The following is a 16624-nucleotide window of genomic DNA, read 5'->3' on the forward strand; positions in this document are numbered from 1 at the left end:
GGCGTTATGTCCAGTATGTCATGTAGAGTATAAAATAAATGTATGAGGGACAGACTGGTGGCAGTCTCACACGGACTCCAAACCATGTGTTTTACTCGTGGAACAATGGTATGTGTATATTTTGAAAAAAATAAGCAGTATTTATTGTTACACCAGGTTTTATTGCTCTTAGCTTGATTTTTCTCTCCCTTGTACGTCACTTTGGACAAAAGCACCTGCTAAATTACTAAATGTAAATGTAAATGTAAAAAACTGATGATTTAAGGCCTCATATGCTCCCATGGTATATTTTAGATCTAGGTAAATTCTATTGGATTGCAGTAGCTCCCTCTCTCTCCCTCACACACACACACACACACATACAGTGAAAAGGATAGTCCCCAATATATGTTCTTTATTTCTTTTCACTGTAGATGTGATGTTGGCATTACTCCTGCTGAGATGATTATGTGCGCTTTCTATGGTGACACACATGTGGCAGCTGTGGATTATGATGACCCTCTGAACGCAGTTTACGGGGAGGCGGTCTGTTGAGGATTAGGCTGTTGCTCAGGGCACATAGGCTAACACATATAGGCTGGTCACATTCGGAACTTCGTGTCATCAGAAACCGCAACCAGGCTCCTTCCAGAACGAATATTTGTTTCCATCTCTGTTTTACATTATAGACGTTTCTCAGGGCTTTCTACGACGATAAAGTCAAAGTCGTTGCTAGCTTGCAGAGGGTAGAAATAATAAATTGCGTTATTATCTTTAAAGCACTGCAGGCGCACCACCGACCCGCACCTGCGCTTTGGCGCAAGGCTGTTTGGGTACCAAATAAGGACATGCACAGGAGCTTTCATGTGGTCGTTGATGATGACGTCAGCAAAAACGAAATGCAGAATGGCTGTGGTTGCTATGTTATAGTTTCAGGCTTAGATTTACATGGAGGCGGGCACCAGTAATCCTATTATATAACGTGCCGGTGAATGCTTGGTCATTTTCTACCCCTCAGTTATTCGTTCTTCGCCGTCCTGCGACTTGTGAACCAAAACACTTGTAGCTTTCTTGAGAGCAAGCCAGTTGGATGCCACCAGACTATGTGAAGATCCCAGAGGGAGAGGTAAGTGGCTAGGCTGTTTCACGCCCCCATCATAACATGGCTTTCCGGTCGCCGCAAAACCGCCCAAGCCGCGCAGCGCGTGTGACGATTCGCTGACGCCACACCACCCGAGAGAGAGAGAGAGAGAGAGAGAGAGGGCAGAGAGAGAGAGCGAGGGAGACGGCTGAAGACCCGACAACGTCTTTTCCACTGCGAAAGCTAGATCTGCGGTAGAACTCACCCGCTCGCAGTCGCATCAATAAAATCTGCTGCTCCAACGCCGGCGACATGGAGGTCCCCAGTCTGGGCCACAGCATCACAAGCCCGATGAGTCCATGCGAGGCCATGGTTAACAACCTCAGCTTGGAAAACTTGGAGCTTTGCGAGAGAGACGGTAAGACTGACATTCTCCCATTGCTTCACCCCTTTTTTTCTATCATTGGCAAATGACCATCGCTTTCCCCAAGGAGGTTACATAGGCTTTCGATATGTGTCTTCAGATTCATGTGTTTTAAGCATGTCAAATGTGAAAAGCCTGGCGGGTTTTTTTTTTTTTTTTGTCCAATGTTACATTCTGTGGGGATGGCGTAAAGGTCATTGCAAATCATTCTTGGAGCTGCATCTCCTCTCTTTATTTTTAATATCCGATGAATCTGTGGAAACATTCTCTCAATACCACCCGTGAACTTTAATTAATGCCTTTTGCAGATGTGCAGGAGTCGCCACCTGTAACGGCCCCTCCCCCGTGCCTTCTTGCTGTTTCAGTACCATGGACACTGCCGGTGTAGTCAAAGGCTGTCGTTTCGTTTTTAATCGAGAAAAGGCCACAGCAATCAAAGATCAATGTTGATCTCTAAAGCCAGCCCGAAAACAAATAACCCACACGACCTGACGAAACATTAGGGTTTCTAATCTGATGAATTGCAATGGAACGCTGACATTGCTTTAGTGAGCGATCGGCAACGAGCATCTACAAATCGCAGTGTGCAAGCAATGCTACGTAGGCATGTGGGCTATAAAGAACACGAGCAATGATGACTCAGTAGAATCACTATAGTAAGGTTTTGAGTCATGTAGCTCGATGCTGAATTCAAGTTTACTCCGCCAACAGCAAAATAGCGCAAAAGACTGTACTGTGGGCTATCACGAACAGCTTGGCTAAACGTATAGCAGAGACAAAACGTGATCTATACGTTCTCGTCGTTTCCATTCAGTAGAGCTGTTTGTAATTGCATTTGGTAAGCTGCTTTGGTATCCCTGGTGACTTTACTACACATGCTGTCAGATGATTTAAAATATACAATTTTGTGAAAAGGAAGAAACCCCAACACATGCACACCCAGCTCTCTTAGTAAACCTACTATGGGTGAAGTCTTAATAGAAGTGTTTAATCGGGATGTCTCAATTTTATTTTTTCATGTTGAGCAGTTTTGGAGTGTAGCCAATATGATTGTTCATCGTTTTAAAATAATGTTTTTGTAGTCTGTGTTCTCGTGCTGTGCCTAAAAGATCAGTTTGGAGAGATCTGCCTGTCCAAGCCTTATGACATGGAATGACCTTGTGATTAAATATACTCTAGCCTCTGAAACTGATACTGCAATACTGGCTCTGGCAAACACGGTCAGATTCATGCTTGCTTTGCCAAATCTTTCGTTGAGATAATCAATACTGCAATATTGTTACCGTCACGACTGTAATCACTGTCTCCCCTAAGATTCACTAGGAGAAAGCGGCTAAACAGTAAGGCGAGCACACTGTGTCCCCACCCTGCTCTCCTCTGCACAGCTGTGCTGCCTGAGAGAGCTCTTCTCTCCTGGGAGTGGGTGAGGGAACAGACGGACTCTGGCCTAACCCACCTCATTGTGAAAAGAACACTTCATGTATGATACACACACACACACACACACACTCACTCCCAACCAATCTCTTTTTAATTACGCAGCACTGTACATGCCTGTGTGAGGCTGTCACCACAAAGCCATTAAGAGAGAAGTGTCTATTCTCAAGACGTCCGTCCGTGTTGTTAGACGATCTATTTGGTTCTGTTCTGTAATTGTAGGGCTCTGTCCTTATCTCCCTGGTTCCTTCTGTGCTGTGCAGCCATTGTTCGGCTCGCTTACCAAACCATGACAGTGCATTTATCTCCCAGCCATGAAGCGGGTATTGGATGGTTTAACCTTTCAGTCCATTTGGGGTTTATTGACCTCAGCCCCATTCGTCCAGTGTTGTGGGAGCCCCCATGCAAGTGTGTCTGCAGATGAAGGCTGGCAGTGTATGTAAATGCAGGTAGGCAGCAGCCAGACTCCAGCACTTGTGTGTGTGTGTGTGTGTGTGTGTGTGTGTGTGTGTGTGGTCGGGTAACATTAGTGACAGAGGAAAATACAGATGATTGATGGTGAATCTGAGTGTGAGTACAGGACATATTAACCTGAACATTACCAATATATTCACAGTGGTATTTTTATCTGAAATGCTAGCTATTTTAAGTGGAGGAGTAGGGTCCTCGTTTAAAAGGTACATCATTCAAGTTGGGGGCCATTTGAGTTGTACAATGAGCCATTAAAGGAGAGGTTCTTGCTGACCCAAATGCCCCCGTTGTTTTTGCTGCTCAGGCAGTTGGTCTTCGAGCTTTATGAGGTCCTGTCCAGGTAAACTGTCCCTAGAGATTTTGAGGTGGGTGACAAATCAGACATCTTTCACCAAGCGGTGTGGGCACCAATTTGGTTTGTCATACACACAGACACAGGCAGCTATATCTTACATTTTAAAGGAAAGCCCAGTAAATACACAAAAGGACACAAAATGCAGCTAATTCTGATGCATAGGGACTACATTTCCCATCTCACATTTGTCTCATCTGGCCCATAAGCCAGGTAGGCTATCCTGAGGGGATTTCATTGGCTGTAAGAAGAATTTGAATCCTATTTGTGAAAATCATTACTTTAATGATGATGGCAGGCAATAGGGTTTTAACAACAGCTGGATATGTAGATGTGTGTGTGTGTGTGTGTGTGTGTGTGTGTGTGTGTGTGTGTGTGTGTGTGTGTGTGTGTGTGTGTGTGAAGTGTGAAGGACTATGAGTACTCTGAGAGATGAAAAGTGCTGTGTAGATACAGTCCATCGACCTATGATGGGAGAACACAGGAAGGCCATTAAAGCCTCTACAAATCAGAGTCCGAATGACGCTGTGATGGTGTAGGTCTGTTGGCAGTGAATAACATTTCATACACAGATGGGCTCAAACCATTCCAGAAAATGACACATTTTGGGGGTCATTTGAGCCATAAGGAATGCAATATAGAAGTGGTTAGCCCAGCACCAATCTGCTAATGCTAGGCCATAATGTCATCCTGGAGAAATGCTTTCCTGTTGTTTCACAGACACACACACACACACACACCACACACCCACACACACACACACACACACCACCACAGTACACCAGTCTAGATGTTAGATCATGCTTTATAAAACAGCTTGCTTTAGTGCCTCTCAGTTAGACAGCTGAGCCATGCTGTGCATTAGAAATGAAGGCACAGTATGAGCATGTCACTGTGGAAATGACTAATAGACACACACACGCGCACACATACACACACACACACACGTGCACACACACACGCACACACACACACACACACACACACACACACGTGCACACACACACGCACATGCACACATACACAATCTCTTGTTGTCTTCTTCTGTTTAAGCATAGCATCATTAATGCGATACAGCAGTGCCGAATCCGAGCATGACTTGAACATGCACTTAACAAGGGAAAAGCATACTAAGTGAAAACGAGTGCAGACAGAAAAAGACAAGTGTAGAGACTCTGTACAAATATAGCCATGCTCTCTCACAAATTAATTCAGACTTGAAAGCTCCCAGTGTGAGGCTGATAAAAAACACCCTCCTCTTGCCAAAGAAGTGTTGAGTCACTGTCTTAGCATTAGCATATATTAGCCCAACTCGTTGGAGTTTCCATTAATGGCAGAGGATGCCTGTATAATATATTCCCCACAAGGCACGGACTGCTTTACACATGATGGACCTCTAAAACAGAAGGACTGCCTGCTCTCTGTTTAAGAGAGGATACATGATTACAAATGTATTTTCTCTGTATTTATGTTCTATCTTTATATTTATTATGAAATAAATATTTATGTTCTATCTTTATATTTATGCATGAAATACCCTGTATTGTTATTTAGAAATGCAATGTAATTGATATTATTAATTATCCAGTGATTTATTTAGCAGCATAGCAAGGTCTTGGAATGGCCTTTTTCTTGGAATGGCAGTTTTATTTCTACACTCATTTCAAAATTCATGTGAAGTTTTCTGCTAAAGGCCATGGCTTTCTTTCCAGTACTAAATACTCTGGCAAAGCTTTGTCTCCGTATTTTTTATTTGTGCGCAAAATGTATTTCTGTATAACCTTAAGAATATTTTCTCTGTACACCTTTCAACTCGACTCCTCGTATTGTACAGAAAGTACAAAAGTCTCTGGATGACTGCATAATCCAAGTGTGATTGTATGTGTGTGTGTGTGTGTGCGTGCGTGCGTGCGTGTGTGTGTGTTAGTAGGGGAAGCTTATTAAATGAGCACTAAACCAGGCTAAGCCAATGGCTTGAAGCAAAATAAAGAATGCAGGGCATAGCTTCCCAGATTAGCCTAGTGCCACACAGGAGTGCAGAGAACTGGTTTTGCTGTGTCTCAACTTTTATCACAGCTTTATCAAGTTTATCATATAAAGAGCAGAAAGAATACAGCAAGACTGAAAGGGCAAACAAAATCAGCTTTTATGGCCTGCAGAAGGCTTTAGAGAAAGGGCATATACAGTGTAAGAGTCTTTCAAAATGGAGGTATATTTGTCTGTGAAGTAGTGTTTTACTTCCTCATATGTAAAACATGTTTTTTTTTCCCCAGCTTATTTAAGTGTTTACTGAGGCTCTGTTTTCTCAATGGTATGGTTTTGCTGAAACAGGTGCAAACATATCTTCCTTTTCATTCACACCCTATGGAACCTGTCAAGATGATTCCTAAGGGTGTAGAAAATGTTGTTTTCTCCCTGTGTCAGCCGAGAAGAGCAGTCTGTCCTGTCCCTCTCTTTACTCTCTATGGGCATCGGCTTAGAAGTTTATTGGTTGTGTCACTCCAAACCTTAAGGAAATCAGTAAATTTGGAAGCTTTGGAATGCTGACTTGTGCACTCTTGCTAATAAAAGTTCACAATTCCAGCTCCGTAAGGCTGGATGTCCTTTATGAGACACTGAAACCCCAACTACTCCTAATGGAAGGAATCAGGGCTTTGCATGACAGAGATTGATAGGCAGATGTGAGGTGTGAAGTCTGAAGAGCTATGAAAGCCAACAATGACTTAGAGTTTGGTGTCACCTGACTGGTTTCAGTGGATTTCTGTGGGGTCAGGTCCTTTGGACAGGGAAATTCCCCATGCATTTGTTTGTTATATAGCTGTTTTCTGGTGTGTAAGTAGCCTACAGATCGACTTCTGTGTCCTTGTGCAACAGTCAGGGAATAAATCCTTTTGATCTCTCAGTTTGTCAAACACTGGGGTTGGCTTAGCCTATGGACTGGGAATATGGTCTTTGTCCTGGTGTATGTGTGTGTATGTTTGTGTGTGTGTATGTGTGTGTGTGTGTGTGTGTGTGTGTGTGTGTGTGTGTCTGTGTGTGGTACCAGGGTATAATGAAGTAATGATCATGGGGCTGTTCTTGGTGTGTAGGTATGAAGGTTCATTCTGTTTGTTTGCTGTTTATTGATCTTTGTATTATTATGTGTCCCTACTTGTCTGGTGTGTCTCTGAACTGTATTTTCACGGTAATTACTTGCACACTGTATTTTTTAGTCGGCTTTGACGCTTTTTTTCAGAGTCAGGTAAAATATGTACTGTTGGGTGAGTCTGTTTAGAAGATGTGTTTTTGCAGCTGTCTCTGATATGATGAAGCACAGAGGAGAGACCAATCCCGAAGGAGCCTTTAAGGAAGTGAAGTAGAGTCAACCCTTTTGGCAGACGGCCTACAGATGATTAATGGGAATTTGCCTGCCTTTTTCTCTCTCTCTCCTTATTTCCCCCTTTCTCTTTTTCTCTCACATAAATACACACACACACACACACACACACATGTAACTCTGTTGCAGAAACACATTTTGTGCACAATAAAAATATGAATATAAGGCCCCTCTATGAAAATGGACTCTATAAAAAGACTTATATTTTAGACTTATACTACGCCTAATGTATTTAGTTGCTTTAGTAAAGAATCAGTATTATCTTGACACACTACTTTATGGAGTGAGAAAATGGTAATAGCAGGTCACTCTGAGCCAAATTAACAAAAGGTACAAAGGTGACATTTTATTGAATGATAAAGATTATAAATGAAATCGCCGCCAGGATAATACTGCAGGACTGTGTCCATCAATAAAAAAGTACCTCATTTTGCAGATCCTAGAATTAAACTGCAGAAATCCAATCTGAAGGACCTAAGAATCTGGTGATCAAAACAATTGAATTGAACAAGTGACACAGCTTGTTGACTTTGAGTTACTGAATCATTTGCAAAACTGTTAACATGCCTCACACCATCTGTGTCTTTCATCCAGCGCCCCCACGAGCCTGTCATGATCGGCATCTCCACTGTATAGTTCAGTAGAGCCATCCTCTGCCAGTATGAGGCCTGGCTGGCATACAAAGAGGGATTGGCAGCCTAATACTGCAGCAGCCCTACCTGGCACTCTTGCCTGTTAGCGAGCTGTATACTGATCCTTAGATCAGTGGCTGTGGAATGTGTGTGTGTGTGTGTGTGTGTGTGTGTGTGTGTGTGTGTGTGTGTGTGTGTGTGTGTGTGTGAATGTAGTTCCACTCTAATGCTCATGGGTGTTTCCTGCATTAAACTGGCTTAATCCAGGGCTAGCCTTAGCTTGACTGTTACTCTAGAAAGCATAGATTTCAGTGAATAGACTTGTAAGACCCAAAATGCAGGGTTTAAGACTACAATATCCTAATGAGCAACTTGGAAATGCTTAATGAAACATCATCTATAATATGTATAATAACTATGATATTATATTTCATCATTTTAAAAGTACTGGTTAAGAATTATGTGTACTTCACTGTGGACAATTAACAGAACTAAGACAGAAAATATTTTTAATTTGCAAAGACGGCTTAATAATATTTACAGTATGTATTATCTTTTTTGAGACATTTCATACATAATCATTGTATTAATTGGAGAGTGTATATGTATTGTTATTTCAGTGTTACTCTTCTGTGTAAAAGGAGGATTACTGTGTTGTTCCTTTTACTCCGAAGTGAGTGTGCACACCCAGACAGATTATGGTGAGCAGTTCTGAGCTGTACAGTAAACACATACCAAATAATGCACACCGCAGGGATCAGACCGCCATGATGAGAGATTTAGTCAGCTTTGTGTGTGTGTGTGTGTGTGTGTGTGTGTGTGTGTGTGTGTGTGTGTGTGTGCGCATGTGTTTATGCACTGTGAGAGTCGGTGTGTGTGTGCGTGTGTCTGTGTGTCTGTGTGTGTCTGTGTGTGTGTGTGTGTGTGTGTGTGTGTGTGTGTGTATGCAGGTGTTTATAAGCCCTCAACTTCCAAAACATACTACTGTTCTCTCTCACGTGTACTAGTCTGTCCCTGTAGTGACCTCGCTGTTTGTCCTGCTCTGTGTGTGTGTGTGTGTGTGTGTGTGTGTGTGTGTGTGTGTGTGTGTGTGTGTGTGTGTGTGTGTGTGTGTGTGTGTGTGTGTGTGTGTGTGTGTGTGTGTGTGTGTGTCTGTGTGTGTCTGTGTGTGTGTTTGTCCTGCTCTGTTATTGTAATGGCATCAGTGTTGCTGCGCTGTAGCTTTAGCCGTAGCCTCTCTGAGGTGTGCTTGTGTGTACACCCTGAGGGAGGAACTGCACCGAACAGTGATGTTTAGTAAACAGTGCCCTCAGACCTGCATGGTGAGAGGGCCTGATCTCCATCAATAGAATAGTTTGACACCGGACTTGAAAACGAGTCTCCATGGGCTGCAGGGTGTCCGCTGTCAGGTTGCAGATCTCCAGACGGTTGAACTCGCGCAGGAAATCACTGAACGCCATCCTACAGAACACACACATATACAGTGTACACACACACACACACACACACAAAAACGAGGCTCCATGGGCTGCTGCTCCCACCTCCCCACCCCCTCCCCCCAGTGGTCACTGACCTGCTGCACATTGTTCCGGAAATTTCCCTCTCTCCTCGGTTCTGCGCTCCTGCCCCAGCACAGAGCTGGCTTTGTTGCTCAGCCAGTGAGGCCCTTTTCATGCGCTGGAGACCAAGAAGTTCCCTTTGTTCTCAAGTGTCCTGTGTGTGTCCTACTATGTGTGAATTTGCTGTATTCGTGAAAGGCTGTTTTGGGGGTTTAGCTCGTTCCCTCTAGTAGAGATGTAACGGAGTTCTGGCGGTTTTCACATTCAATTCATTATCAATTCATTATCACTTATCTGTTTCGAACAATATGTTGCACAATCCATGGCACATACAGTACCAGTCAAAAGTTTGGACACACCTTCTCGTTTTTTGAGAAGTTTTTTCTTTACTTTTATTATTTTCTACTTTGTAGATTAATGCTGAAGACATTTTAACTACGAAAGAACACATATGGAATGTTATCTACCATGAAGAAAATAATAAAAGTAAAGAAAAAACTTCTCAAAAAATGAGAAAGTGTGTCCAAACTTTTGACTGGTACTGTATATTTCATCTGTTTGATGGTGGACGTCATGAGAGGAAGTGGGAGAGACTGGAGATAAACACTCCCCAACGTTCTGGAACAATTTTTTGTTTCCCACTATCAATCCCGAGAGCAATGTCTGTTGCTTGCCATCTCGTGTGAAAAACATGAGCTTTGCAGGGTTTTTTTTTCTCTCCAAAGGCAATGCCTATGCACCATCAAAAAATCTTTCCTGTCTTTGATTTTAAACAGGAGTGAAGCCTGAGGCGAGTGCTATGGTAGAGGTGGAGGAGCTCCCCGTTCCCAGCAGCATTAAGATCAGCAACATCACGTGCGACTCCTTCAAGATCTGCTGGGACATGGACCCTCGGGCCAAGGACAAAATAACACATTACTTCATAGACCTGAACAAAAAAGAGAACAAGAACTCCAATAAGTTCAAACACAAGGTACAGAAGTAGAATCACCCAAGGAATTGCATGTCGGCCACTTCTCTTTGAAAATAAATAGTAACTGTAATAGTTTAAGTGGAGAGACACTGTTGTGAATTGAGCAGTTGTGAGTACCTCTAGGCTTAGGGCTTATATTCTGTCATTATTTGCAAGGGACAGACAAAGAAGAACTTGTTTCCATTTTTTCTTCTAATGTAATTTGAGGTTGTGGTGGTTGTATATATTTTTCAGCTCTGATAGTTTTCCATGGCATTTAATATACCCACCCTGAGCAAGCTATCCCTCCCTCTTTAGGACGTCCCCACCAAACTGGTTGCTAAGGCAGTGCCGTTGCCAATGACAGTGCGAGGCCATTGGTTCCTGAGCCCGCGGACGGAGTACACGGTTGCCGTGCAGACAGCCTCCAAACAGAGTGATGGGGATTATGCTGTTTCGGAGTGGAGTGACATCATTGAGTTCTGCACTGCTGGTCAGAAACACTGACAAACATCTACATGCACACAGACACAAAGACACACACACACACACACACACACACACAGAAACAAAGACACACACACAGACACACACACACACACACACACACACACACACACACACACACATTCATACATACATACACATGCGCCCACAGACACACATGAAAACACATTCAATGAATTCACTAAATCAATTGCAATACTTTTTGTTTTCTAGATTATTCACCAGTGCATCTGACTCAGCTGCTACAGAAAGCGGAGGTCATTGCTGGAAGAATGCTCAAATTCTCAGTGTTCTACAGGAATCAACACAAAGAGTACTTCGACCACGTCAAGTATGTTAAGCTCAGCCCATTTAAGATAAGAGTACAACGACTCATCTGAATCAAAACAGTGTGTAACTCAATATTGATTTGTATGACTCTATATAAACAGTATTTTTCTACATCAATGTTATAGTGAAAAAAATAAAATAGTGTTACTTAGGTCCCAAATCTCAGTTTGCTGATATCATTTCTTTACCCATTCTCAATGTACCTGTGTTGTTTTACATCACCAGAGAGGTAGATGGGAGTCGTATGCTCCCATTCTCAATGTACCTGTGTTGTTTTCCCCCCATCAGAGAGGTAGATGGGAGTCGTATGCTCCCATATGTGAAGGACAACAGCGGCAGCCACGGCTCTCCCATCAGTGGCAAGCTGGAAGGGATCTGCTTCAGCTGCAACACGGAGTTCAACACGGGTCAGCCCGCCCAGGACTCCCCTTACGGCCGCGTGCGCTTCACGGTGCCCGCCCAGACCCTGTTCGGCCCGCACACCCGCCTTTACTTCGGCGACTTCTACTGCATGTACACGGCCTACCACTATGTCATCCTGGTCGTCGCACCCAGAGGGTCGCCCGGCGACGTCTTCTGCCAAGACCGGCTGCAGGAGCTGGACGTGGCGGACAACCGCTTCCTGACGTGCGTGGCGACGGAGGACGGGCAGCTGGAGTTCCGCCACGCCCAGGACGTGATCCTGGAGGTCATCTACACTGACCCTGTGGAGCTGGCTCAGGGGACTGTGGCCGAGATCAGCGGACACCAGCTCATGAGCATGTCGACCGTCAACGCCAAGAAGGACCCCAGCTGCAAGACGTGCAACATCAGCGTGGGGCGTTAATGCTAACGCTAAAGCTAATGCTAAGCTAACTCCGCTAACACTTGGCTAAAGCTAAACTTCAGTGGTTTTCAAAACCTTCATTCTTGATCCTATGCCCTTATAAACTCAGACATTAGTGTTGGCTGCAAAAGATGGGTCCAGCAGCGTCCATGTTGACCGTTCTTGCATCGAAAATGCCAACTGATCTCCCTCAACTCTTGTGTAACGTTGTTCAAGTCGTCCGTGTGGAATGTCTACACAATTTCAATGTCTGCATTGGAACTTACACCCTGAACAGGTCTTAAAATATACGTGTAAAAAGCTGAACATGCAATCCCCTCTCCTGTTGTAGAACAAAAAAAAGAAAAGCCCACCTGTCTTTCACCTGTAAACCCCACTGGGAAACTTAAACCAAAATGGCTCCTGTAAGATATCCCCTCAGCCCCAACCCCATTTGTCCCAGGAATTCTGGGAACATGGTTCAATGGTTGACAGAGAGCCACAACCACCCCTTTAAACAGATCTCTTGATACCCTTTATGTTTATCCTGGCCGCTGACTGTGTTAATATTATTGTTTTATTTTGGAAATCAAAATGCAGCTCCCTGCACTTCTAGCCTGCTTTGTTTTCTCTTCCGTTTTAGAGTGGACTGATATGTTAGTGTTTTCATTCCTCTGTATTTACTGGTCCGTCTGTGTATATGTGTCTCTGTGTGTGTGTGTGTGTGTGTGTGTGTGTGTGTGTGTGTGTGTGTGTGTGTGTGTGTGTGCGCGCGCCTGTTTTTTTTGTGTGGGGAAGTAAGGCAGTGTTGCTGCTTGTTCATACTGAATGAGTTTGTTTAGTCAATTCTCTCTGCATAGCCTCTTTGTCTGTGTTGACTCTTTGTGTCCCCCTAGTGGTAGTTTTTATATCCTGAGTGGTGCAGGGTCATGAGTAACACAGTGGTTCCAAAACTTTTCAAGGCAGACCCCCCTTTGACATTGAAAATAAATGTGCGAAGATGCAAAGATTGAGACTCATACTACTTTAAATGAATGAATACTTATTACGCATTTAACTTTAAAAACAACAACAAAGAACAGATAAAGCTGTTGCATAACTTTTCATAAACTCAATTCATTGTCTACATTTGAGCAGTTCAACATTTTCACTAAAATATTTGATCAGTTAAACATTTGTTCTATTTTATTTGATCAGAGCTCTTGTTTAAAACATTTAAACATTTTAAACTTCTCACTTGGTGATCAGCCCTTACAGTTTTATTTCAGTACAGTATTAATACTTAGGCTAGCTGTCCTTTCTAACATATAGTATCCCTGACCGTATTATATACGTGCAAAGTAGGCTATAAACTAATCTCCAAATAGGTAAGTTATCACCTCTTTGCTGTAAGCACTGCCAAACTAAATTTGACCTGAAGTTTGTTGTTAAGACTTCTCGTTCCATTTTTTACCCTCCCAACCCTCTCCCTCCCTAAGGGGACCCTCCCCACACATTTGGGAACCACTGCTTTATCCCAAAGGCTCAGATAAAACACAGAGACACACGCCCAAAAAACGCCACGGTGAGAGCAGTCACATCAAGCTTCTCTAACGGCCGACTTTGAGCACTGGGAAAGGCCTGTTTGTCCGTTCTTGGAGACAGAAGCCGTCATGTCCTGGGTTATGTGATGGAAAAAAAGCATGAACTGTAACCAAATGGAGACATCTGTGTCCTGTCTTCTTCTGTTCCTACTGTACGTCCAAGTCTTGAGTCTTGCTCTCTCCACTGGCTTAATTACCAGGGGATGGTTTAGCGCACTACTTCATTGGTTAGTACATTTCTCGGGGGTTGGACCAGGGCTGTCGTGCACTGTCACATTTTGTTTTCCTCCAGCTGTGGTTGCAGTGGATGAGGTCACAGGGGAAAGTGAAATGTCTTTAGGGGTATCCATTTTATCTTCCACATTCTAAGATGATGAAATCCAATATTCTCAAATGAAACATGGTGTTGAAATGACTGCATGTGATTAGATTACTTGTTATGCTATGTAATAGCGGTCTTGACAACATGTGAAAACAGAGCGTGCTGGAGAAAACTGAAAATATTAAATTTGTATCTCAAATCATGACTGAAAGAAATATCCTTCTACTAAGCCTTGTAAAGAAATTATGTGGAAATCAGCAACTCTATTGGCTTTTTTCCTTTTCTTCTGTAGATGTGTAGCAACTATGGCTATTCGTTATTGTGAACCAAACAAATTTCACTGTTTAAATTAGAAAGAAGAAAAGGTAAGGCGAGGCAATTTGACTGAGCATACACTTTTAATTAACCATTTTAGCAATGAGAGACTCTTGAAACCTCTTCAGTTGAATTGTACTTGGCATTGACACCATCTCAGAGAAGGACAAGAGCCTGTGAGTAGCCTGGGTGTCTGTGTGACAAGCAGACATAGAGTATCCCCAGATGCAGCTGGTAACACTCTGTTAACGCAGAGCCACTGAACTGCCAAGAGGTGCCCGTTAAACTAATATCAGTAATCATATGCAATTCATGTGAGAAGGGAATATTTCCTTAGTCTGCTAGACAGTTTCTGACCGTCACTGTGATTATGTGTGTGTTGTCAGTGAAGTTATAGATGGCTTTATAAACTGAAGTGTGTGAAGTGTTCATGAGACACAAAGTGATGACATTTCTGAAGTTTGACCTCTGATAGTAGGCACAATGAAATATTACAATTGTCATCTGATTTTTAGTGGAAGATTCTTCTTTCAATTAGTTGTATAAAGACTGTAGGCTATTAAAGTCATGTCTTATGAAACTAGGTTGATACTCTATCACATTAAAGTTTGCCAAGAGGCCTTCTTTTAAGAGTATCGTACTATCGTGAACAGCGTGTTGAATTGATTTAGCAGGGCTTCTAGAAGTCTCCGTTTGGCTTTGAAGCGTTTGAACCAGTTGTGCTGTTATCACCTAGGCATTTCACTTCTCCATCAGAGAACAAAAGCTTCACCCAAATCCAGACAGACAGTCCCTCCTCTTCTGCCTTACTCTGAGAGCTTTGTACAGTATCCTACCTGTTCTATTGCAGTTTTAACCTCAATATGTGGACATATTGCATACAGGGAAGCCATCTTTCTCTGTCCTTTTTTCTCTCGTTCTCAGCTTCCCTTTTTTATTATTTGCGTGTTCATCATGCTGTTGTGCCCTCTCTCCTGTTTCACTAATGTTTCTTTTTCTTTATCTGACCGCAGTGTTGATCAACACAAAATGTGACTGTTTATTAAAAGACCTTTCAGGTGTGTACCTGTTTTGTGATGGGTTTGCTCTTTAAAAATGTGCGTGAGAGTATACCAGTATCTGCCTTAGTATGTATAGTATGTCTGTGTCTGTCTGCCTGTAGGTGGTGGGCTTTAACTGTCAGTACCTTGCATATAAATAATAATAAAGGAATAACGCACCCAATTAGATTATAGGTTTGAAACAGACCAGTCAATGAGTGCTTGGATATCAATACAATTGATATCAGTATCCTAGTAATACTGTCACTGGGCAACACCCTCACTGCTGATATCAATCTTGAGCAGTTCTGGCAATTAAAGATAGCCTACTTTTCACAGACCATTTGCAGCCTTGTTCCTCAGACAAAAGCACCTACATGAGACTAATCTACAGCACCACTATAAACAAAGGGATATGTTATTTTGTTCGCTAGTTTACATTTGATGGTTGATGTGATTATTTGTGTAAGCCTACAGCTAAAGTTACAAACTAGTTTCCATCTATGTACCCTTGTTAAGCTGTATAACTGCTGAGTGACATTGTTGTTTCTGTCAGCTTAGTTTACCAGAAAACTAAATAGCTGCTTAATAAAGCAGAATTTTTACCTGCCTTTACTGTCCTTGCCCACGCTAGAGGGCGCCAAAATTACGCTGGTACACGGTGCGTTTTGGTGTCATTCCGGCTGATGGCACACCTCCCAATTTTGTTACCCTTTTGTGCATTAGTCCACCTATACAGGCATTTCTATGACCCTTCAATGCAGGAACATATGGATTCCCAGATGGCACAGAACTGTGCAGGGATATTCCTGCAACAATTGTACAGATTTGTATGTGGTTTACCAATGTTACAGTCTAAAGTGCTGACCTAATAGTCTAATGGGACTTAAAAGGTTCCCAATGTTGATGAAAGCACAGTACATGATGGAGCACCAGTAACCCACATACATTAATTAGGACTGACCCATTTGCCCCAAATTATATTGTATGATACTGTATAAAATAATAATAATATAATAATAATTCATCTTATTTTTAACGCACTTTTCATTCCAAAGAATCTCAGAGTGCCTAAACAACATCAAAACACTAACGTCACCATCCAGAGAGCGTTGGATGTCTTATTACGTTTACAGAAGCACAGTGAACACTTGTGTGTGTGTGTGTGTGTGTGTGTGTGTGCGTGTGCGTGCGTGCGTGTGTGTGCGTGTGCGTGCGTGCGTGCGTGTGTGTTTGTGTGTGTGTGTGTGTGTGAGACAGAGTCTAATAATCATAATGATTTCATATTTTCTTTCCGGTGTGCATGTGTACACAAGACTGTTCCGTCTATCTTTTTTGTTTGTCTGTTTGTTTGTTTTTCATGGTTTCATGGTTGCATCATATTTGAATGACAATATGCTCTTGTTCTCTCATCTGCCATGTAGCCTACTTTGTATGAAAACACATCCACTGTCAGAAA

General features: G+C 42.8%; 1 protein-coding gene across 2 annotated transcripts; it reads left to right on the forward strand.

Moving 5' to 3' along the window:
* Positions 1-1372: 1372 nt before the first annotated feature.
* On the forward strand, positions 1373-11926 carry LOC308373334 (phytanoyl-CoA hydroxylase-interacting protein-like; the record flags this gene model as incomplete). Of its 2 annotated transcripts, none has more annotated exons than XM_080848790.1 (5): positions 1373-1478; positions 10088-10284; positions 10582-10756; positions 10984-11101; positions 11389-11926. In XM_080848790.1, 5 exons carry the CDS (start codon positions 1373-1375, stop codon positions 11924-11926), a joined length of 1134 nt encoding a protein of 377 aa, XP_080704916.1. The 2 variants fall into 2 exon arrangements, with proteins under 2 accessions (XP_080704916.1, XP_080704917.1); XM_080848791.1 differs by having other exon boundaries at positions 10091-10284.
* Positions 11927-16624: the final 4698 nt, after the last annotated feature.

This window comes from Sprattus sprattus (genome assembly GCF_963457725.1).
Source record: "Sprattus sprattus genome assembly, chromosome: 12".
Lineage (NCBI taxonomy): Eukaryota > Metazoa > Chordata > Actinopteri > Clupeiformes > Clupeidae > Sprattus > Sprattus sprattus.